Source organism: Sceloporus undulatus, chromosome 2, assembly GCF_019175285.1.
Source record: "Sceloporus undulatus isolate JIND9_A2432 ecotype Alabama chromosome 2, SceUnd_v1.1, whole genome shotgun sequence".
Classification (NCBI taxonomy): domain Eukaryota; kingdom Metazoa; phylum Chordata; class Lepidosauria; order Squamata; family Phrynosomatidae; genus Sceloporus; species Sceloporus undulatus.
In genome coordinates, this window is record NC_056523.1 from 160,464,870 (window position 1) to 160,488,062 (window position 23,193).

Here is a 23,193-nt window from a genome sequence, read left to right on the forward strand (position 1 = left end):
CAGTTTTCAGGAGCTGTGCTCTCTTTAGTAATAATGCCCCAGAGACAGATTAAATTTCAGCACTGGCTCCCATCTCAGGAGGTGCTAATTTTCTGGGACATGTCAGCTGCCTTGTAGCACATTCTGCCTGCACATTAATCAGCCCTGAGCCAGCACTAGTGGCTTATCGGCACCAATCACCAAAACTTTCTCTAACTTTTGACAGTCCCACTGACAAAAGCTGAAACTGGCATGGCCAGGTACCAAGTGCCAAACAGCCAAATATCAGATCCATGAACTGTATTTGGGCCTAACAGCTTGAAATGCCACTGATCAGCACTGAGTTGTACAAACGGGGGATCCCTAGCATGAAACTTCTGACAATGAAATGGCATTAATCCTCTGAGCCTGAATCCTCCTTCTTTCAGTGTCACTTACCTGCCCTGTTGGTGTGTGGGTGAGCACCTGGATTCTGCCATTGCTGGCAGCAGGACTGCCATAATACTCAGTTATTTGGAACAGTAGGGACTGGACACTTTAACCCTACCATCTGGTACAAATAGAGGGTGCTTTTTGGCTTGGATTCTTACTACCTATTTTTGTTTTAAATGCCTTCATAATTCTATAGATATCAGGTGGAAATTCAGGAGATATTGTGATCCATTGCTCAGTATGATGCCCGCCTGTTCCCACTCTTCAGCATTTCAGCTAGGCCTACAAGTCCCTATTTTGACACATGGGAAAATCTACAACTGAAGTGAACCTACTGAAATGAATGGTATGTAAAGTTATATAAGTTCCCTTGACTTCAGTAGGTCTCTAGTTGGGACAAACAATGGATTCATCCCAATGAATAACAAGTGAGAAACAGAACTCCAGTTCATCAGAATCCAATACAATCTTCTCATAATCTTTGGATCCTTTCAACCTACACAATTATAGTGCCATGATTCCACTTTAATTGTCATGGCAACATCTCATTGGCATCCTCGGACTGGCAATTGAGAGGGGAATGTAATAACTTCAGCCAGGGAGTTCGTCTGGTGCCTCTGGCCAAACCACAAACCCCCAGGATTCAATAGGATACAGTCAAGGCACTTACAAGTAGAATCAGGGTGGTATAACTGTGTAATGTGAAAAGGCCCCAGGAGCTGAAAATTATTGAGAGTGTGGAGGCCATTTTTTGTCCTCTCTTGGCAGGCTGTCCCCAGTCAAAAATTAAACTAGAAGTGACTATTTTTTTCTATTTTTGGCTACTTGCAGACAATATTCACAGTTTGGGGGCAATTTCCTGCTTTTTACCACTCTTATGGAGCCATTTTCATCCAAATATTTTTGAGGAGGAGTGTGAGTGTTTATGGGGGAGGGTCTGCACTAGGCCAGAGAATGCCAAAAAGCCTCAGGAAGACTTCACAAGCCTGTTGCTATGAAAGGCTAGCCTTCAATATCATTATGTTATAATTGTAGGAGTCATTTGGAGCCATGAAAACAGATTATAGAAAAATCCACCACCTCCAAAAAAGGAAAAAAAACAGTTATGGAGGAGGTATCTTAACAGGAGAATACTGGCAGATCAGAAAACTCTTTACCTTCAACCAAAATGGCTCTGACCACAGGTGTACACATGTCCATTTCTCAGCATCTGATGAGTAACTCTGCAAGATGAAGGCCAGTATGCATGCATCGGCCCCAACCCAGGACAGGAGGCTTTTGTCAGTTCAGATGATTTGCCTACGTAGCCCAGTAGTATCGTGAAGTCTCCTGCAGATGTTTTGGATCATAACTCCCACCATCCTCAGCCAGTATGTCCAATAGTCAAAGATGACAGAGATGGTGTTTAAAATATCCAGGGAGCACTGGGTGGGGAGTGGGCTGAGTTACTCTGTCTGGCAATGCCTCTCCAAGGTTTCAAAGAGAGGGTTGCTCCCAGCCTTCTCTAGAAGATGGCACCTAGGAGCTTCACAATGTAAATTCTGTGTTCTGCTCCTTTACTGAGCCTCTTCAATGATAGGAAAAACGTTTTGGAGGAAAAACTCAGTTTTTTGGACTGCATGATGTCTAGGGACACCCGGGAGCCGTATTCCATAAAGTATTTTTTTCTTGCTAAGATCTGAATAGCAGTTAAGTAGAAAACTCGCAGAACTTTCCCCTCAAGAATCCCTTCCTCTCTGAACAAGTTCCCAGGCAGTAGACTCTTGATTCAGCCTGACATCCATCTCTCTGCACAAGTGGTTCATTTGGGAAATAGGAAGGATGGCAGATCCTCCTTTTCTCTCCACAGCAACCACAAGGAAGAGAAAGAACACAAAACTGCCAAAGGATAAATAGTTATCTTTATGGAATATTCAAAGCGTCCATGTTCTTCTGACTCACCAGCACAACTGTTGAGGCCTCAGCTGGGAAATAGCACAGCCAACAGAAGGCAGCACACAGGGACCCTTTGCCAGCTTAGGCTCTCTGAAGCAGAGGAGGGGAGTGGACTTGGAAGTCACCAGCCATGCAACAAGCAGCCTGCTCCTCCTCTACTCATAATTAACATGTGTTCTCTCTCCTCATCCATTGAATGGATCCTCATGGGTGGAGGAAGGAGGAAGCTGGGCTCTGAATACACATGCTATAAGGACACACCTTCTCAAAAGCCCAATTTCCACTCTCTTACAATCAGAGCTTGAAAAAGTTACTTTTTTTTTTACTACAGCTCCTGGAATTCACTCAAAGCATTTAGAAAGGGGAGGAGAAATTCCAAATGACAAGACAAGCTGAAGCAGGATGACTCCTCCCTCCTCCACCCCACAATAAAACTGTTAACTGCGGGTAATAAAAGTGGGAACAATTTGCCCTGGTCTGTTACAAAATTGACTCATCTAATGTCTCATTACACCAGCATGGCCACATGATTCCACCTCACCCGGATACATACTGTCCACAATGAGGAACACTGCTCACCCCAGATTTATGGGCTAAATATAGAGCCCAGCTTACCAAGTTATAAACAGACATTCCTCACTACTAGCAGCAAGATTAGAGAATGATAATAAGCCATCTCTGGGACAAGGGGAGCAACTCATTCATACGGTAGCAAGCCATTCCGATTATAGTTTAACCACACAGAAACCTCAAATCACTATATTGGCTTGTAAAGCTGTGGATGCTGCCTGTCACCAGGGCCAACCACAGTAATAACTGTGTACTTGCATAAAGGAATGCATCTACACTCACACAGAAATAGACAAAGCACATTAAGGAGAGAGTGTTGTACACCAAATTTGACCCACAAGGGCAATGCTCTTGGAAAACATCTCAGTTTATGAACAACTCTCTTCATATTCCTCCCAAATACATATTCACACGTTGTTATTTTTTAAATGCACATGGGGGGAAAAAAGTAAAACAGGCAGAAGTTCAGTTTCAAAATGCTACTTTCCCCCACATATGCATTTTAATGCCCGTGGTTGAAAACACCCATAAATACCACATGAATGTTTACAAACCATGGCACATCTTCAGAGCCACATGTTAAACACATTAAACAGCACGCACAACTCAATCTATAAATGCAGACAAGCAAGATATAACTGACAACATAACTCTGAACAGACATCAGTAGCTCTTGGAAACCAGCTGACTCAGCCTGCTTGTTGGTTCTTTTTTAAAGTATCATCATTGATTTGTATATGAAAACAAAGGAAATTTTTGCACTAACAGAATTAAGTAACAGGCAACTTCATCAGAAGCACCAAACTATTTGTCATAATTCAGATCACAAGAAAAAGTGACTCAAGAGTAACTCTTTTTCCAAAAGAAGCAGGTGGATATTGTAGTGTGGATACCAAGATGTACAGACTTAAGGGGCCATCTGAAGCTTACCTGTGTGTACTGGATGTTCCTGTTGCACTGGATGCTCCTGAAAGATGCTAAACAGCAGTACATTTCATTTTAAAAAGAAAGGTCAAGATCCTTGGTAGGAGTAAATCTTTAAAAAAAATACTTTAAAATGGCAGTGTTGGATTTTTAAGAGTCAATACCAAATATTTTGGCTCCATCCCCACTTAGACATGGCCAGAACCACATAGTTCCTTACCAGAAAATGTTTGATGGGTCTTTACTTTCCAATCTAAATGATCATATCCCATTTCAAAACTGAGTCCTGGAAGCCTATCAAAATCTGATGGGTCCCCAATAATCTGTAGTCTCTGGTGATTAACAAGACCTCACTACATATGTACAGAAATGGAATCTGCTTGTCATGGTGCAATGACTTAATGGGCCATTCCATGCATCAAGGTAATACAGAATTACTGAGCATACTGGTTTACGATGGATTAGAAAGCTGTTGCAAGTGGCTTGATTGTTCCCACTTGCCTCCTCTTGTGAGCTGTGTCAACTAAAAAAAAAACATCTTTGGCTTGTTCAGCATTCCCTGGCTTGTTGGTCTCCTAATGAGCCACAGTCAGGTGGCTGGTCCTACTGGCAACAGCAGCCAAGTGGAAGTGACTGAACAGTGGAGACCACTTGCTCAAGACAACCCAGAGTTCTCAACAATTGTAGCTTAAATATGACATGCAAACCAGCCCACAGATCGGAATCTGCTGTGTATGTGCAGCAAAATCAATATGCATGTATGGCAAAGTCTTCTGGATTAGAGTGAGTTGCAGGTTTTGCTAGGGACTTCATTGGAAGCTTAATTTATTCAGCAGCCTCACTACTGCAGAACACCAAAATTAAAAAAGAAATCATTTAAATGTCTGTCTACACAGGTACATCTGAGATTTCCCAGATTTGGGGCTATTTCCACTCTGGAGATAAGAATCTGAATCCCTGCTCGGCCAGTGGAAACTCATCTTAGGAAAATCACACTCTCTCAGCCTGCAAGGGAGGCAAAAGCAAATCTTCTTTGAAAAAAATATCACCAGGAAAACCCCACAATAGATTCACTTTAGGGTCACCATAAATTGGAAACAACTTGAATAAGACCAAGTTAATTTTGACACAAGTGTACCCTCCCTCACAATTTGACCCAAGGGAGAAGACTTTAGCTTTCATTTGGAGGAACTGATAGTTCTCGAGTTATGACTTCTAAGGAAAGGGCAAAACACAATTTGGATCATATCAAACTCTTTGCTTTATATGGTGCAGGTTCTCAATTGATGGGGAAAAAATAACTTAGCTGAGCATGTACAAAGATAAGACAGAAAGTGAAGAGCACTAACCAAAGCCGACACAACTGTAGCAATGTGACATCGACAACATATCAGTTACGTGTTACAAGACACACAGGGAATAAAAGTCAACAGGTTTCCATTGTTAACAGGTGTTAGAGTATAAATTTCTAAATTGTTCACATACCTGATCAAACAGAGCTTTCCAGTGCTGAGAGGTAAGAGGCAATGCATAAAAGAAAGAAGGGGGGAAAGTGTAAGAGCACAGAAATACAATTCCAGAAATATATCTTTAAGAGAAAATAATCATATGGAAGATACAGGAAAAGGAAGGACTGCATTTTAGTCCTTCCTTTGACAGGAGCTTAGTTTAAAACTTTGAGCATGTCAAAAGTACAAGGCATCCATAACTTTCAAAGTGGGGCAGCTATTTTTTCTACCCCACTGGAAACAGACATTGGTCAGGTGATGACTCCCGAGTCAGACAAATAAACCCAGATATCGGTCCAACTTTTAAAAGAACTTTGCAAAGTACTGAACTTTATCACCCCCCCCCAAAAAAAAAATAGAGTCCAGTTCCTCAGATAGCTCCTTTAATGTTTAGAATAAACCCTGGAGTAGATTCACTACCCCACTAAGACGGAAGCTACTGCTGCCATTGTCAACAGCACTCCTGGGTTGAAAAGAAAATTTCAGCCTTTCCCAGCCTGAACTGGAGATGCTGGAGAACTGAATATAGTAGTATTCTTTCTCCGGGTCATATGATGTCCTCAGCAACCTGCAACTTGTATAGCATCCATGCTGCAGATTGGCCAAGCATGAATCTAGGCTTTCTGTTTCTAAAAAATGACTCTCAATCCTGACCACATAATTATCAGTCATGCCATGTTGTACAACTTACCACTATGGTCAAGGTGTATTGTTCATTATCTCAACCCACTCTCAAAAAAGCTTTGTGGGGCTCTGTTCTTTTACTCATGTGGAACCAAGTGTGCCCCTTACCAAAGATACATCAAGAAGGTGCATGAGACGAAACAGGAGGTCTCCTTAGTTCTAGTTCACCAACCCATGCTGACCAGTGGTCCCTAAAGATGGGTATCCAAATGCTGATGGATTTCAACTCCCAGAATCCCTGATGATTGGCTATGCTGGTTAGGACTGGATGTCCGACTTTATAAATCATTGTGCTAAAACACATCAAGATGTGCCATAACTTCAATTAGAATGAACAAAAGGATGAATACTTCAGAGAAATTTATAAATCAGTCTTCATGCAGTGTGAGACACAAGATCAAGTCTGAGGACTAAGCAGGCTGCCTCACAATATGAAGAACATACCATGCACCTGGCTATGTATATGCCATCTACACAGTCCATATACCACACACACATTCACTCATGCACATACATAGATCTCGATGAGTTATGTGGGAAGCGTATATATACATTAAGATGCATGTCACCATGTCTCCAATCAAGAGTGGAAAACCTGCAGACCTCCATAATTTTCAGTACTACCATTCCCATCATGCCTGCCCACTGACAATGCTGCCTGGATCAGATGGGAATTGGACTTCAAATGCATATGGACGGCCACCTTTTTGCTGAACTTTATCCCCTTTTATGACTGGCTATACACAAAAGGGTACATGTCAACCTAAGATTGATTCCCCCACTCTCTACACACTGGATTCTCACGAAACCTTTGGCCTAACATTAGCATTCATCTTGCGAGTATTGGTTGAGTCTCCTTCCTAACCTGTCCAATTCTCAAACTAGTCAGACATTGTATCTTCATATGAAATTAGAGGAAAAGGAGACAAAGGTTGTATGGTTGTATGTATGTATGTATGTATGTATAAGCAAATAAATGAGGATGCCTTGTTCAAGGACAACAAGAGTAAGAATTAGAGGCAGAACAAATATTAGGAAGGCCAGCATGCTATCTAAATAACCATCATACAACCAGTATATCACATCTGTGGATTAAATCTCTCTCTATGATGTAGGCCTACCCAAGAAAGGTGTTTGGAAAGTCCAGTGTTTTCTTCTTAACTCTCTGGCATCCCACAGAAACAACCAAGCCATTCTCTGAGTGAGTATTCATTTATATAGAACTCCCACTAGCCACTGTAAATCTGTTCAGTGGTTAAATGTTCAATCCTAGATTTAATGCAATCTGCCACATCTCTGGCAGCTGAGTTTCAGGATGAAGAGCCTTCCTTTGAAATAGTAAGGCTTCTATTTTCTTTCAATCCATGAATGTGCTCCTGCTTTTATCACAACTACAACTACCACCACCACTACACACTTGGAATTCTTGAGAAGCAAGAGCCACAGTTCCAAGACATAAAACCTAGATATCTGAAATGCAGCATGCTCTCCGAAATGTCTCCTAGCACTGGCACCTTGGGTTTATTTGGTGCTTAAATTACATTAATTAATTTTAATGTGAATGCATCCATGCATCTGGAGCCTGCAGTACCATCTTCAGTCACTAAATGGCAGAATTTCCTAACTACTGCACAGTCTTGCATTTATTATGTTTGGAAGCCTAGTATCAGGAAGTGGGATACAGGAATAGCCTCCCACCTCAGTGCATAGAATGAATGTTTGGGAAGGGGGGCTGCAGGGTCATGAAACCGACTGGGTGTCCTTGGGCAAGTCTCAGCCTCAGAGGACAGCAATAGCAAACCCCCTCTAAAGAAACCTGCCAAAATAAAACAAATTAATTAATTAATTAAGAAAACCCCATGACAGGGTCCCCTTGGGGTCGCCATGAATCAGAAACAACTTGAAGGCACAGAACAACAACAACAGATTACACCAGATCTATGAATGCACCCTATGGTCCTGGAGGCTATGGCTTCACTTAAACAGTTGGGTTTAATATTTCCAACCCTGACAACTACTTAATACCTGGTTGAAAGCTTCATTATACCAACTAATCCCAATCAGTAACATGGGACGCAGTCACACATGTCCTCCTTTTCCTCTAGAATAAACACATAGCAAGGTAGAAGTCAGGGCTCTTTTTACTCAGCAAATACAGCCTGCAGAAAGGAAAACTGCAGAAATCAGCTTTGTTACACAACAGAGATGCTATCATGCTTTTCAGTAGTCCCCTTTTGTTTTGTTTTTAAAGCTCAACAACCACTCGTGCAATGTAGTGGTTTTTTTTGTTTGTTTGTTTTTGTTTTGGACAAGCTACCTTGGGCTAAAATTTCAGCCTTGGAACAAAATTCCCAGAATTCCTCAACCACTGGGGCCCTGCCTCAATTCAGTTCCCTAGCAGAACATCAATATTAACTGTATAATAATGGTACCGGTGACAGCTATAGTTAATAATGCCATGGTTGGTGACACAGAATCAACCAAGTACTAGAATGCATTTAAGATGGAGAAGAGGCAGGCGATCTTGCTGGCCCTAAATGTAGCAGAGAGAAGAGCAAGTAGCTGGAATCAGGAGCTTTCTTAGGTCTGAGTGGAACTTCATCAGCCTTTTATGTCACTTGTACTGGGAGCTGCAACACTGCCATCTCTGGTTATCTACAGTAGTGGTCCTAATGAGCAGAAAGTGAGGTACTAACACATAACTTGGGAGAATACAAAAGTTTCTGTGCAATTTTCTAACACTTCGTCTGAGAAAATTCATTTGTGCAAAAAGTTTGGGAATGTTGCCACCTGACTTTGAAAAACAACAAAGCAAAAGCAATAGGTTTTTTCCCCTTCAGGAGCCAATCTTTTGCACCAAATACACAAATACATTTGCAAAGCATGGCCATTTTCTCAGGGAAAAAAATTCTGTGAATAAAAAAACGTGTGTATGCAATTTATGCAATTTGCACAAATGTGTAGACTCCTATGCAGAAAACATGCTTTGAGGGGAAGAAATTGTGTTTTCTGTCCAAAGCAGCAATGCTTTTGCAGAAGCATCAATATTATACACACACACACACACACACACACACTAAAAATGTGTTATCGGTTCAGACACACCATGCATGTTTTTGGTAAACAAACTTTCCCAGACTCTCCCAAAGTCTAGAATCTCATGACTGTTCTCCTTTTCCTTTCAGGGACATATCCAGTATCAGGACACCCTTTTTTTCTTCCTATCCCTAGAGCATGTTCAATTCCACTCTTTTCCTTGCACCTTTGAAATTCCAGGCGTGACCTCATGCAAATTAAGCTTGATTGCAATTATTTTGTGCCAAATACAATCGTCTACCTTTGTCTTTAAGGTACATTCAAAAAACAGAACTGCCATCTATTCAAATGCAGAATAGATATGGATCTCACTAGATATGGGACCCGAAATTTGCCTTCCACAGATAGAAGGATCCCTGCCATCCAGAGAAGACATCTGATCCAGCAGAAGAATCCTGCTAGAGGAATAGGAGAAGTTTGCAGCAATTCTTGTCAGTTCACTGTGCACCCCAAAAATCTGATGACAGGCATAGTGCTGGGGATGGCAAAGGGAAAAGAAACAGGGTAAAAAACAATCACCTAACTTTCTGCCAGTAGAAGAATTAGGCATGGAATTCTGTTCAGGAGTTGCCACTACTTACGGAACAACTGTCTCAGTTCAACCCACTAAGTGTAAATGCCAATCACATAGCCTTTTAGAAAGCAAATATTAATTGCTTTGAAAATTAGTTTGCAAGTTATTAGTGGGATTTACCTGCATGCTCTGAAATTACCCCCTGATTGCTGTACATTTTTTAAAGCCACAACAGACCTGGGCAATTTATTGTTGTTGTTGTTGTTGTTATTTGGCTACCCTAATTGATAGGTGCTTTTGTAGAATGGGACCTGTTATTGATTTAATTCTACAGTCAGCTGTATTAGCTCAAACAGAATGACTTGTGTTTAATGGTTTCAAGTTAGAAGAGAAACATACCCAGCAATACTAGCAAAACAGTTTACAGCAAGGAGTTAAAAACAACATCTAAGACATTTTAAATGCTAGACATTTGGAGAAACTATAATTATGGAGGGCTGAAAGCCTGTTTGCTTCTGAATGAGTGGTTCCGGTCTCTTGTGTAATATTAAATGCAGCTTCTCCTCTCTAATTACATGTATTGTTAAACATAGCTTTCCCAGGTAATAATACCAGGTTTATTGCTCTCTGGGAAAGAAATCGACCAAGATGAATCTATTTAAATATTAAGGATGGGTACAAGTATGAAGAAATTTGATATTTCCCCCTGTGGTTGTTCTTGTAAACTCTCCATTCCTTATTCACCACATTTCTGATAACCCTTGGCTTTGGACTCCACAGGGATACAACTCTATGTGGAGATAAAGGCCTTCTCACTCTCTCCAAAGGCCTTGTTCTGTTCTGAGATCTTGAGAAGACAGACTGTAACCCTTCTTCTTTCTTCTTTCTTTGGTTCAAGTCAAGGTGTGGGATTTGTGGTCCAACCAATGTTGCATCTCCCATCACCTTTCATGAAGCTAGCTAGAGCCAATAGGATTTGCAGCTCAACATCTGAAAGGCTACATGTTCTATACCCTTAAATTAAACTCTTAAGCAGTGTAGATATTAATTAAATAGACAAATTAACAATGCCAAAAAAATCAGCTGGGACTTTCACCTCAAATAAAGCAGTCCTATCCTCCCCGCCTTCCTGCACTTTCAACCATGGTTGAATTTCACCAATAAGCCAGTTGCCAGAATCAACTAGGATTCAGTTGAAAGAGATTCCAGGACAGCATCCTGAAATTCTTTATGAGTGAGACACTCAAGGAGATAGAGTGAAAGAAGGGCTGGAAATATCCCACATCTTCCAGGCAGTTCTTGAGTTCCTTTTCACCTGATTTAGTTATACAAACTGCCAGGTTAAACTAAATTCTTCACAGGGGTAACAATCAGACACTGTTTTAGTACTGATTTCATTTGATCCAGGTCTCCTGTCCTATCTTTCCCCATCACTTTTAGACCAGTTCACTTTGTTCTTCGTCATCCTCACCCCAGGCCTCCCCTCCCCCCTCAGGCTGTTTGAAATTACAGTCGGACTTCGGTAACTGTGGAGGATCCATTCAGGACCCCCTGATGGATATCAAAATCCATGGATGGTCAAACCTGCATTGTTCCCAATGGCAGTGCGTGCACGTGGCTGCACTACCATTAGGGACAGCCCCATTGTCCTTTGGTGGTGCGTGCATGTGGCCACGCTGCTATTGGGGACAATGGAACATAATATTCATGAACCGCCACAGGATAACAGAGGCTTTCCCTAATGGTGGTGTGGCAGCATGCACACACCACCATTGGGGACACTGCAGGCTTGCCATCTGCAGATGCTTGAATCTGCGGATGGCAAGTCCCATGGATACCAAGGGCCAACTGTAATTGTGTGTGTGTGCCTTCAAGTCACCTGTTGACTTATGAATATTATAACTCCATGAAATGTATAGGTTTTCTTAAGCAAGGAATAGTCAGAAGTGCTTTTGCCAGTACCAGAATACAGCCTACAACACCTGATATTTGTTGGCAGCCTCCAATCCAATTCAGGGCTGATCCTGTTTTAACTTCCCAAGATCAGACAGGATCTGGTGCCTTTAGAGTATTTAGACTCCAAATTATTTTCCCTTACTGTAGATTTTCTTGATCTCAGTTCTGCTCCTACTTGCACTTTAGTCTTCCATTTGCTTGGCTGTCTCTATGGCCCACGATTTACTTTGGTTGACAAAAGGATGTAAAATAAAACCCTGTTGCATCAGCTGGAAGGACCCAGTACATAAAGGTTCACACAAACTACTATGTGTAGTTTTCATACATACTTTGAGCAGCATATTTTACCCTCCCCATGGATTGCTAGTGGTGTCCATGCCAACAGGGCACTGAATTCACTCTGGGTTTTTGTTTGAATTTTAAAGCAGCTGAGCCAGTGTGGCATAGTGGTTTGAATGTTGGACTATGACTCTGGGTCATCAGGGAATGGCAATGGCAATCCTCCTCTGAACAAATCTTAGCATGAAAACCCCATGATAGGGTTGCCTTAGGGTTGTCATAAGTCAGAAACAACTTGAAGGCACACAATAACAACAAATCCGCAGTGCAGAACCCAATCCCCTATTTAGATTCAGCAGCTTGGACAGCTACATTGAAGCTCAAACCAAAACCCATATCAGATGCACTTCCTCACTGATATCAGAGGCACCAGTCCTCCCTTCACCCTTGATAATATGCTGTACACTGCTGGGTAAGGGGGTCCCACACTGGAGATCTTGCTTCAGCCTTCCTCCTTCCTCAACAACTCCCCCAGCCCAGACAGCCAGGCAGGGGCATCACTTGGAGGGGGGGCACGTATCATACCAGGTGACACCCTAAAGAGGGGCTAACATCATTGCTCCCCAAATCTCTGCCTTTTGACAGAAACAGGCAATGACATTCTCCCACATCCCTTTACAACTCTGGAGCTCAATGGAAGAGATGGTATGAGTGAGGGGGAGAAAGGGGAGCCCTGGTTTTTGTTTTGTTTTTAATTGCTTTTAAAAACATTTCTTTTAAAAGTTCACATCTTACTTTTTTTTAACCAAATTTTAACTTTAACCACATTGAACAATGTAAATGTAAATACATTTAAGCTCTGCATATGACATTGTAATTTAAAAGTAAAATTTTAATTTTACTCATTGTTTACAGTATGTCACAGTTTTTGCCATTACAGTCAGTGATATACATGAGTTATGATTCATGAGTAATATTAGTACAAAAACATTATTAAGGATTCTGTATGGTATGTGAGGAAATCAATGGGGGGTGACATCATGAGTTACCGCACGGGGTGACACCAACCCTAGTGATGACCCTGCAGCCAAGCAAAGAAATTTTCCATTTAGCAGTACAGAGACACATCCCACTATGCATTAACATCACCACACTTGGGAGCAGAGCTATGCCACATGACACTACTTCCTGAACATACCTTTCTGATGTGCTTCTGCCCTCTGCTTGTGTCACACTGTGTTCTGGACAGCAAAGGTTGCTCTGTGGGGGGCTGGTGGTTGGGCAGCTTTGCCTTTGGGCAGCAGGTTGGAGAAGATGAACTTTGGTTCCTTCCAACTCTATCATTCTATAAAGCAGGAAGTAATGGGAATGTGTGGATAGGAGGCAGGCAAGAAATGGCAAGTGGGTTGCATTCTACCAATTCTCTGTCACCATCTAGTATAAACACGAGCCAAACAGAACACATCAACATAGTTTTTTAAAAAATATATATAGGTCAGATGCTGGTACAGGGGGATATGTACCAGCACTATGATAGTACAGCTTCAAGATATGGGTTGTAAAACCAGGTTCCTCCTTTTAGAACTTATGAGAATGGATGTTTCTTTAAGTTTTTGGAAGGAAAGTGATATATTTCACAGAACTGCGAAAACACAAGGCACAGTGGTTAGGGTGACAGGCTGGGATTTGGAAGATCCAGACTCAAGTCTCCACTAAACCATGCAACACAGATCCAAAACACATTACAGAAATAATTCAGTTTGAGACTGCTTTGACTTCCCTGGCTCAGTGCTAGGGAATCCTGGGGATTGTAGTTGATTCTGGCACCAGAGCTCTGACAGGGAAGGCTAAATTTCTCACAAACTACAGTTCCCAGAATTCCCTAGCATTGAGCCAGGGCAGTTAAAGCGGTCTCAAACTGGATTATTTCTGTTGTGTGTTTTAGACCTCACTGGACAACCTTGGACCAGTTATTCACTCACTCACTCACTTTTGGCCTGACTTTTGCCACCTTCTCTGCATCCGCTATGGGTGTCAGCTCCAGGTGACATTTACCTAAGGCACACAGATAGTTCATGTGCTCCAGTGACCTGACTTGATCCATGGTTTCCAAACTTTCTGCTTTCTACAGGCTCTTTTCACAACCATTTCTGTGCAGTGGAGCCCTTACATCAGGGGTGGGCAAGATGTGCCATCCTAGATGCTGCTTGACGGCAGTTCCCAGTATTCCTCACCATTTCTGGGTATGCAAGCTACAGCATCTGAGAAACTGCAATCCAACAACATGTGGAGGACCACAGCTTGCCCATCCCAGCCTTACATGCTGCTCCTTCTTCAGAGAAGATTGTCTCTTTGCCATTACTAATCTACTTATCAAGCAAAGCTGGTCAAATTATTTTGTTACTCAAAAGGGGGGGGGGATACCAACAACAACTCTTTCCTTTACTAGCAGTGAAAATACCAAAATAACAAATTAAAGCTGGATCCAGCTTTAGTATTGGTGGAACCAGACTTCCTGCCAGCCCCCTTAGAAATGTTTGAGGACCCTAATGATGAATAAAGAGCATATCTCCTTTGAATCAGATGGAGACACCTTCCGAGAGGAATGCCTTTCTGTCAAGAGGGCACAGATCAAAACTCAAACCTGCAAATCTCACCGTTTCATAACATTCATGATGATTTGCCTTATCAGAGTGAGATACTTACAGATAAACCTTCACAAGGCACCCTTCTTTCCTGAAACATGGTTTGAAAATTTACTGGACTAGATTACCTTCAGATATGTTCCAGCTGCACTTCATATGCCCTTTAAGTTACTTAGGAAGTAGGAGGGGGGCTGCATGTGTGTGTTTGTACACTAGTGCCTCATTATAAACTCTGGTATACCAGTTCTCCTATGGAGAAGTATGATAAGAATTATTGAAGCACTAAAGACTGGAATACCTGGGCTTGCTTTTATACCAATAACTCTTCAGAAAGTAAACCCAAAGCCTGACCCAAAGGATGCCTAGGGAATCACCTTCTGCCATAGGGGCCATTGTGCATAAATGCTGGAAATCACTGTCCCAGGCACTCTTCTTGTCATTTCATGATTAAATCTTGCAGCAGCTCTGGGTGAAGAGCAAAGCCCACCCGCTCCCTTCTGCCACACAGCTGGATGGAGAGAAAGAGAGGGACACATCCTCAGAGGAAGATGGCTGTACGTGGGGAACTAATAAGGTTCACTGTTTAAGAATCTTTAGAGATTATGGCTTACAACTAAGTTAGGCAGCTTAGCCAGGCTGGAGGTTCACGTTTCAAGTATTGTAACCACACTTAATGAAAATGAAAGTACATGTGTTCACATCGCAAACAGGCTGAGGGATTCAGACTCAAAGTACAGTATTTGGTTGTAAAACCATTGCTTGAAATGGATAGAAAGAGCAGCAGATTTTACAAATATCTTCCTGCTTAAAAATAAAAATCTCCCTCAGGTCACCCTACTGCCAAGTGTGGTAATTTACGCACAGAGTAAAGAGGGGAAGCACAAAATCAAAGTAGCACCAGTATTCATTTTAAAATTACTGGAGGGTAAAAACATAGAGAGGGATGAGCCAATGACAATTATATGTCTATGTAGCTTGCAGCAAAAGTCAAGCGGTATTTTGTGAAAGTGAACGGACTGGAAGATCCCAGGAGCTGACAGATGCAGGGTGCAGGACGGGGGGCATACACTACACTCGAGACTCATTCAGCTATAAACCAAGTCATCACAGATAAGACTAGGTTGCTCCTTAACACAAATTACCTCCCACATGTAACACAGCTACGTCAGAAAGTGGGTGGTAGGCTAAGGACGCTTCTGCGCACTGCAGGGCACTGCAAGAAGTCAGTGTTCAAACGAAGGCGGCAGAGTTGCAAAGTCATGAAAAGAAATCAGAAGTCTTTACTCAGCAATGAAGAGAGCAGTAACAATAACTTTCCAACTCCCTCCATGCTTATACTAGTGTTTGTTTTACAATCATATCAAACCCCTTGCATCACGGGCTGCCAAGAATTGACCATTTTTATCCTCATGGCAATCCCGTGGGGCAGGTCAGCCTGGGCAATGGTTATGGGCCCAGATTTAGCCAAAGTACTTTGCATCTGAGCATGAACTCTAAGAGAGCCAGTGTGGTGTAGTGGTTTGAGTGCTGGACTGCTACTCTGGAGATCAGGGTTCAGTTCCCTGGCCAACCATGGAAACCCACTGGGAGACCTTTGTGCATCACACCCTCTCAGCCCCAGAAAACCCCGTGAAAAGTTTGCCTTTGGGTGGCCACAAGTCAGAAATGACTTGAAGGCACACAATGTAACAAAGGCCTCTAAGTAGGGACTATGATGCTCCCTGTATCCAGGGCCACTGTATTCCCCAATGTTCACTGCACATATTTTGTTTCCCCTCATCTTCCCACACAGGGTACTACCACAGCAGTTCCTGGTTGTGGGAGGGTAGTTAACAAGGCACTGCTACCACTTTTCACACTACTTGGCACTCTTCAGAACTTTTGAGGAGACTGTGAGAAGTAAATCCAGCCTCAGGGGGCTTGGTAAGCATTCTGGGGCATTGGTGAGGAATGGTCAGGGAAAGATATGTGGGGCCTTTCCAGACTCAAACCCAGGGCAGAGGAATCACAGAATTGGAAGAGACCTCAAGGGTCATCCAGCCCAACCCCATTCTGCTATGCAGGAACTCACAATCAAAGCAGACCCAACAGATGGCCATCCAGCCTCTGTTTAAGGACCTCCAAAGAAAGAGACTCCAGGAGAGTGAGGGAAGCGATGGAAGGGCCAAGCGTGGGAAGTGTTGCCTACAAGGTAGAGCCAATGGGCTCAATTGGGTTAAACTCCTGACATCCAACCAGGGCTGCAAAAGAGATGAAGGCATCAAATCTAGTGTCGCCACTAGTGGCTGGACAGATTGGAGAAATAATCCGGTTTGGGACCATTTTAACTCTTTGTCTGGCTCAAGGCTGTGGAATTCTGGGCGTTGGAGTTTGTTATGGAGCCCAGAGTGGTCCGTCACATACTCCAACTCCCAGAATTCCGTAGCCTTGAGCCAGACAAAGAGTTAAAGCGGTGCCAACCCGGGTTATCTCTCCAGTGTGGATGCAGCCATAGACGGGTATTTTCCTCCTGGAGCAGGTGTGTAAAGTGGTCCCGAAGGGAGGGACCTCGGGCAAGCGCTTTCTCTTCCTAGAAAGAAGCCAGCCTCCCTCCCTCCCTCCGGGGACTTTAAGACCAAAGTTTATTTTTAAGTAACTCGATCCGATTAAAGTCTACCGAGGAGAAGCCGGAGAGAGAGAGGAGGGGGCGAGGCGGCCACTTACGTCGTCCTCGGGGGCCATGGGCAGCCCCTCCTCGGTGTCCAGGACCTCGATGGCTTCGGCGTCGGAGGAGGCGGCCACGGCGGGAGAAGGGTGGCTCCCTCGGCTGGCCTCCGGAGGAGAGCCGTCGCCCATCCTGGGAAGGCAGGCGCCCGCAAGCAGCGAAGGAAGGAAAGCCGGGAGCCCCCTGCTGCCCCCGATGGCTGCCCCGAGAGCCTGTCCCTGGAGGGCGAAGGCGGGAAGAGTTCCGTCCCAGCGGCAGGCCAAGCGGAGAGAGCGAGGGGGACGCGGCGGGGGCTCTCTTCAGACTAGGGCCCCGGGGAGCCCCTCTCGCTTCGGCTTCTGCCGGCGGTGCCTTGGCTCTTGGCCTCCCCCTCTTCCTCCTCCTCCTCCTCTTCCTCTGGCGGCGCCCCCCTGGCCGCCCTCCTCCTCATCCTCCTCGCCCCGGGGCGCCTCCTCCTCCTCCTCTTCCTCCTCCTGATGGGCCAGAGCCCCCAGCCCTCTCAGGGAGCCCGGGGCCCGCCTCAGCCCCCGGCCCCATCAGGAGGAGGGCGGCCCGGGCAAGGAGAGGGCTCCGGGGGCGAGGGCGGAGGCCAAGAAGGGCCGGGGAGGATGACCTTGCCAAGAAGAAGAGGCCGAGCGGGCAAGTCCTTGGGGCCAGGGCTCTCCTGGGGGCGGGCAGACTAGTCACCGCCTCAGAGGCTCCGGGACCCGGCTTGCCTCTCCGCGGAAGAACGAGGGCAGCGGAGTAGAGGGGCTGGCGAGCCTAAGCCATTGGGCTGCTTTGCCTTCTGGCGGGGCTCCTCCTCCTCCTCAGCCCCAAGGGCGGCAGCAGCAGGGCACGCGAGTCGGAGTCAGGCTCCCAGGCGCAGAGCAAGACAGCGGCTCCCTTCCTCCTCCTCCTCCTCCTCCTCCTCCTCCACGTGGGCCCTTGAAGACTCCCTTGCAAGGCTGTCGTTGCCGGAGGGAGCCTGGAACCTGCCTCTCTGCCGCAGGGGCAGCTGCGTCTCCGGAGCCTGCCTTCCTGCCTGGGATCTTTCCTTTTTCCTTCCTCCTGCTGCCTGGCTCTGAGCCCAGGCTGCGCCTTCTGCATCAAGGGAAGAGAGGCGAGGAGGAAGTTTCTTCCCCGCCGGGCATCCCTCTCTCTCTCTCTCGCTGGAGACCCCGGCTGACTTTCCCAAAGAGGGAGGGCCTCCATTAGCATAGCCCCGCCCCCTTGTTTACATAGAGTGACGCGTTGCAGGGCGCACGTGGCCAATGCGCCAGCGGTGGGGCAGCCCCCGGGAAGAGGAGGAGGAGGAGGAGGCAGGCTGCTGCCCTGAAGGGGAAGAAGGGGAAGGGGCTCTCCTCCTCATGGGAGCCAGGCAAGGAGGGGACCCCGGACAGTGGCAAAGGAGGACAAGGGGAGGGCCTTCAACTAAAAAAACCATAGGAGCAGGGCATGATCAGAGGAAAGTGTCAACGTCAGTGTAGGCTTCTTAGTCCTGCAGAGAATTGCCAGGTGGAAGGCACGTCCGTTTAAAAGGACATCTATGAGAAGCATCTACATTTAGACGTCGGAGGAAAGCCCCAAGCACTTCATGTGAATGGAAAAGCACGCCTCTTTGGGGATGCGCAAACGAGGAGGTTTTGGACTGTGCTCCTGGAGAGAAGGCTGGGATGGAAGAGCGTCCTGGGGAAAGAGGACGCCTGGTGGGACAGCACCAAACAAAAGGCTGCAAACCGATCCCTGCTTCTGCTCCAGTCCCTCTCGGACAGAAGAAGGGAGGGAGGGAGGGAGCGTCCAGGAAAAGGAGGAGCCCCTGTTACCCCCCGTTTAACCTCCTGGGCTCTTGCAAGGGCGCTGCCTTCAGGGCGAGCTGGGCATCCCCAGCCTGGGCAAGGCAGCCCTCCCGCAGGGCTCTTTCTCTTCTCCTTTCCTCTCCAGCCAAGTCCTCTCTCTTTGCCACCTCCGATCGTGTCCTTCCTCTTCTTCCTCCCTGCAGGACGCAGGGGGCCAAAGGGGGGTGAGATCGGAGTGATCTTCCATATCAGACTCATTCGGAGTGAAACTGAAGTAAGCTTGGAAACAATTTTTGTGAATTCGCTTGTTACCGAATTCATAAAAAACAGGGGTCACTTTGGACTGACTTTGGATCTGCCTTGGAAATGCTCCCCATAGAAAGCAATGTGTGATAATACATCACGTTTCAACGTGAATTCGCATGGTTGGCCCAGGAGTGACTTAGGATCAGAGCTGCAAAACCCCTCCTGTGATAAGGGCCTATGTAAAAAGAGACACAAATGAGAGGTAACAGCAATTAGCAGAGAGAGGGAAGTGATAAAGCAGTGTGTCAGCACAGCTCACAGTTAGGGCTAAATCTATATGGGGGGGAGACATGTGGAGGGGGAAAAGGTATATGGAGTAAGGCACCAAAATACCCCCCCCCCCCCGGAAATAAAATCTGTGAGGACACTTAGCCTGTTCACATGTAGCCCCTATATAACCTGGAATGTCCTAGAGGAGGTGAACTCCAACCTCTCTCTCTGCTTATCTAGAGAAGCAACGCAAAGAAAGAGGGTTAACATGACAAAAGGAGACGTGGGGGTGCGGGCAGAGGAGGCTTACATTTATCATTACTAAATGCAGCTATTTATTCAACAGCAGAGAAGATCACACCTGGGTGGCCACTGGAAATTAAGATGAGAAAAGAGGGGAAGGAACCACCCACAGCCATACCATCATCACACACATCCCCAGAGCAATCCCCTCCTCCAAATGGGGCAAAATTGCAAATAGCAGATCATACCCGAAAAAGGGGATCTGACAGTCCTGTTACAAATCCACTTGCTAGATTTTTCCAATGTGGAAAAAAGAAAAACGGGCAAAACCAAGAAACACCTTGGAACACCATGGTAGAACACACACAACAACTGGATCACCTCACAGTGAATGGCATCATCCCATGGCAGTCCTATTATACCACCTATCTGGAGTTCCCAGTAGCTACTACATCTGCATCTTTTCTTCCTATTCCAGTGTTATCGAAACCTGAACTATCTTTTGTTTAATCCAGGCTAGGTTTTATTCCCAAAGTAGTGGAGCTATAGTTAGTGATTATGTGGTGGAAAGATGAACAAGACAATTCCTACTCCTTTTGAAATCTGCACCACACATACAGAGAATGTTTATCTCTGCTTTATTGAGCATCAGAAAGCATATGGCAACCTGTGATTTAACAATTTTGTTGAAAGTTAACCTTTGGCTTGTTGTTCCATATTATAAACTTCACAATTGCTTTAAAAGTCTGCTTCATAGTCATTTGTTTCTATTTTGATGTCAACCATTATGATCTATTTGACACCTGGGTTATACATTTCAGGGACGCATCAGCTTTAGAGAGAATACAAGCCTTTGGTTTATGAATCATCATTAGCCACTTTCCCAGATGAGAAAAACAACAATATCATCTTTGCACATGAACTGAACGTGGCTCTTTCTTCCTCCGTTTGGACTAGGAAACCTTTGGTCCTCCAGATGTTTTGGATTTCAGTTTCCAGAAGTTCCAAAAAATGTTGTTAATGTTAAGGGTCTGTAGGAGTTTCACTTGGGAATGTCTGGAGAGGTAAAACTTCTTCATCCCTGTCTCAGCGAATGATGTGTTATTGTTACCTGTCTCATATTTTCATATCTAGAGCCAGGCAGATCCTTAAGAGGTCATGGTGGCCTTTGGAACACTATAAAGTTTCGCATGGGAAGAGCACTTTGACCGGAAGACATGTGAAGGTTCTAGGCGATACCAAAATAAAAGGTAAATGGGTTTGCTGATACCTTATCCTTCCCTCAAGCTTTCGGCATATCCTCTTGCACTGGGGTCTTTTTTAATGAGGTGTCTTTTCATTATGTGGCCAAAGTACGACAGCCTCAGTTTAGCCATTTTGGCTTCTAGGGAAAGTTCAGATCTGATTTGCTCTTGAACCCATTTGTTTGTCTATTTAGCCATCCACAATATCTGCAAAACTCTTCTCCAGCACTACATCTCAAATGAATTGGTTTACTTTCTATCAACTTGCTTCACTGTCCTGCTCTTGCACCCTACATAGTGATGGGAAATACAGTCACCTCTCCTAATGTGCAGATCTGGGATCTGCGCCCTTGAATATACGGAGAAGAGCAACCCACCGCTATTTGCAATTGCATGCACACCCTTACCGCACGCACAGTGGCGCGCTCTGTTCAAGCCTATGAAACTTGAATAAGCACGAGCTTCCATTTTCGTGCAGGGTGTGTGTGTCCAGAATGGATCCCCCATGAAAACAGTAGAAACTGTCTAATGGCATGAACAATCCTCACTTTAGTGTTCTTTACATGTTAGGATCTTGTCTAGTTCTTTCATATCTACCCCTCCTAATCCTGCATTTCTGCGGTGATGTTTTCAAAAACATCAATGTTTCTGTGGTTCTCCCTAAGTTGCTGCTGCACCTTTTCCTCCCCCCACAGCGCTATAAGGTCCACAGTTTCTGCATGTTTCCATGCTATCCCCCTACCAGATGATTTCCTGGCAGCCATCTCCGAAGCGCCATGTGCTTGCGATCCCGCCATTGGAAAGGGTCGTGATGATCCTACCAGCTCGAGGTTCGAAACAGCAATGGCGCCAAGCCCCAAAAAAGGGGGAGTGGGCAAATTTGAAAATGAGGGAGGTCCGGGGTTGGCATCGCCCACCTGGCAGGTTACAAGCCTCGCCATTGGCTGGGCAGCCAATAGGTGCCCACCAGGTGACCCTAAATTGGGGTTAGGTCACAAGAGGCGCGGGCCATGCTGTCTATTCTTTTCTTCCTGGGGAGGAAGCCCAAGTGACAGGAAGAGAGGAGGTATGAATGTGCACCTTTCCTAGTCTGCTCTATCACCAGGCTTTCTCCTGGGGAAGGAACTGGCAGTAGAGGCTACAGGGGGTGTGAATGCATGACCTTTCTGGCGCACTCTTTGTCAGACTTTTACCCTGGGAGGAAGTCCAGTGACTGGAGCAGCAGAGGTGTGGAATGTGCCCCTTCTGTCCCCTACGCCACTGCTGCCCAGATCAGCTTGCCAGACGAAGGGGAGCCAACAGTGGCTGAGAAGGGAGGGGACAAGGAGGACTACCAGCGGACTTGCGTGCATGTTGGTGACGACCCTGAATGTAGTACACCAAGATGGGCCTGAATGCGTGAAAAAGGAGAAAGAGACAGGGTGAAAGCATATATCATAATATATATATGCGCTCTTTTCCAGGACTGGGACTCAGAGCAGCTTCACAGCATTAAAAAACAAACAACAAAAGTACAATTAAAAAATTTTAAAAATAAATAAATAAATGACGTACATTAAAAAGAATGATTAAACTAGTCCAACATTCTGCCTGTTCTTAAGTGATTCCTTAAATGCCTGTTTGAACAGGTAGGTCTTCACCTGCCGTCAGAAAGCCATCAAGGAGGGAGCCGTTCTTATCTCCCTGGGCAGGGAGTTCCAGAGTCTAGGGCAGCCACCCGAAGAAGCCCTCTCTCGTGCCCCACCAACGTGTTTGTGAAGGTGTTGGATGGTGAGAAGGGCTTCTCCAGAGGATCTCAGAGTCTGGGCAGGTTCATACCAGGAGAAACGGTCTGCCAAATAGTGTGGACCTGAGCCATGTAGGGCTTTGTAGGTTATAACCAGTACCTTGAATTGTGCCTGGAAACAAACTGGCAGCCAATGAAGCTGTTTCAACAGGGGAGTTGTATGGGCTCTGTAATCGGCGCCTGTTAACAGCCTGGCAGCGGCTCTTTGAACCAGTTGAATTTTCCGAACACTTTTTAAAGGTAGTCCTATTATCCCATTTTTAGTTGAAAAAAATAATATGAAATACAATTTAGGAAATAAACAAAGTTTACAATGTACTGTATATAATTTCGACCTCCAGACTTAACATCTATTTCAACCAAATATCATTCCTATATGACCATGAATGATCAGGGCTTT

General features: G+C 45.0%; 2 protein-coding genes across 8 annotated transcripts in view; both read right to left on the reverse strand.

The window, feature by feature from the left end:
- The window catches only part of RHBDL3 (rhomboid like 3), a 242,750-nt gene extending 224,719 nt beyond the window's left edge, over positions 1-18,031 (reverse strand). For 2 of the 6 annotated variants that reach the window (XM_042448657.1, XM_042448654.1), the window contains exons 1-3: positions 17,226-18,031; positions 13,076-13,222; positions 5,326-5,349 (exon numbers count right to left, since the gene is read on the reverse strand). In XM_042448657.1, the coding sequence (XP_042304591.1) occupies positions 5,326-5,349; positions 13,076-13,222; positions 17,226-17,357 (303 nt within the window). In that variant the 5' untranslated portion in view covers positions 17,358-18,031. Of the gene's footprint in view, positions 1-3,846; positions 3,870-5,325; positions 5,350-13,075; positions 13,223-17,225 lie in introns of those variants that run through there. The other 4 variants (XM_042448660.1, XM_042448656.1, XM_042448655.1 and 1 more) reach the window with 3 other exon arrangements.
- MCRS1 (microspherule protein 1) overlaps positions 1-23,193 on the reverse strand; it is a 554,896-nt gene that overhangs the window by 480,335 nt on the left and 51,368 nt on the right. The gene's annotated exons all lie outside the window — the stretch shown is intronic.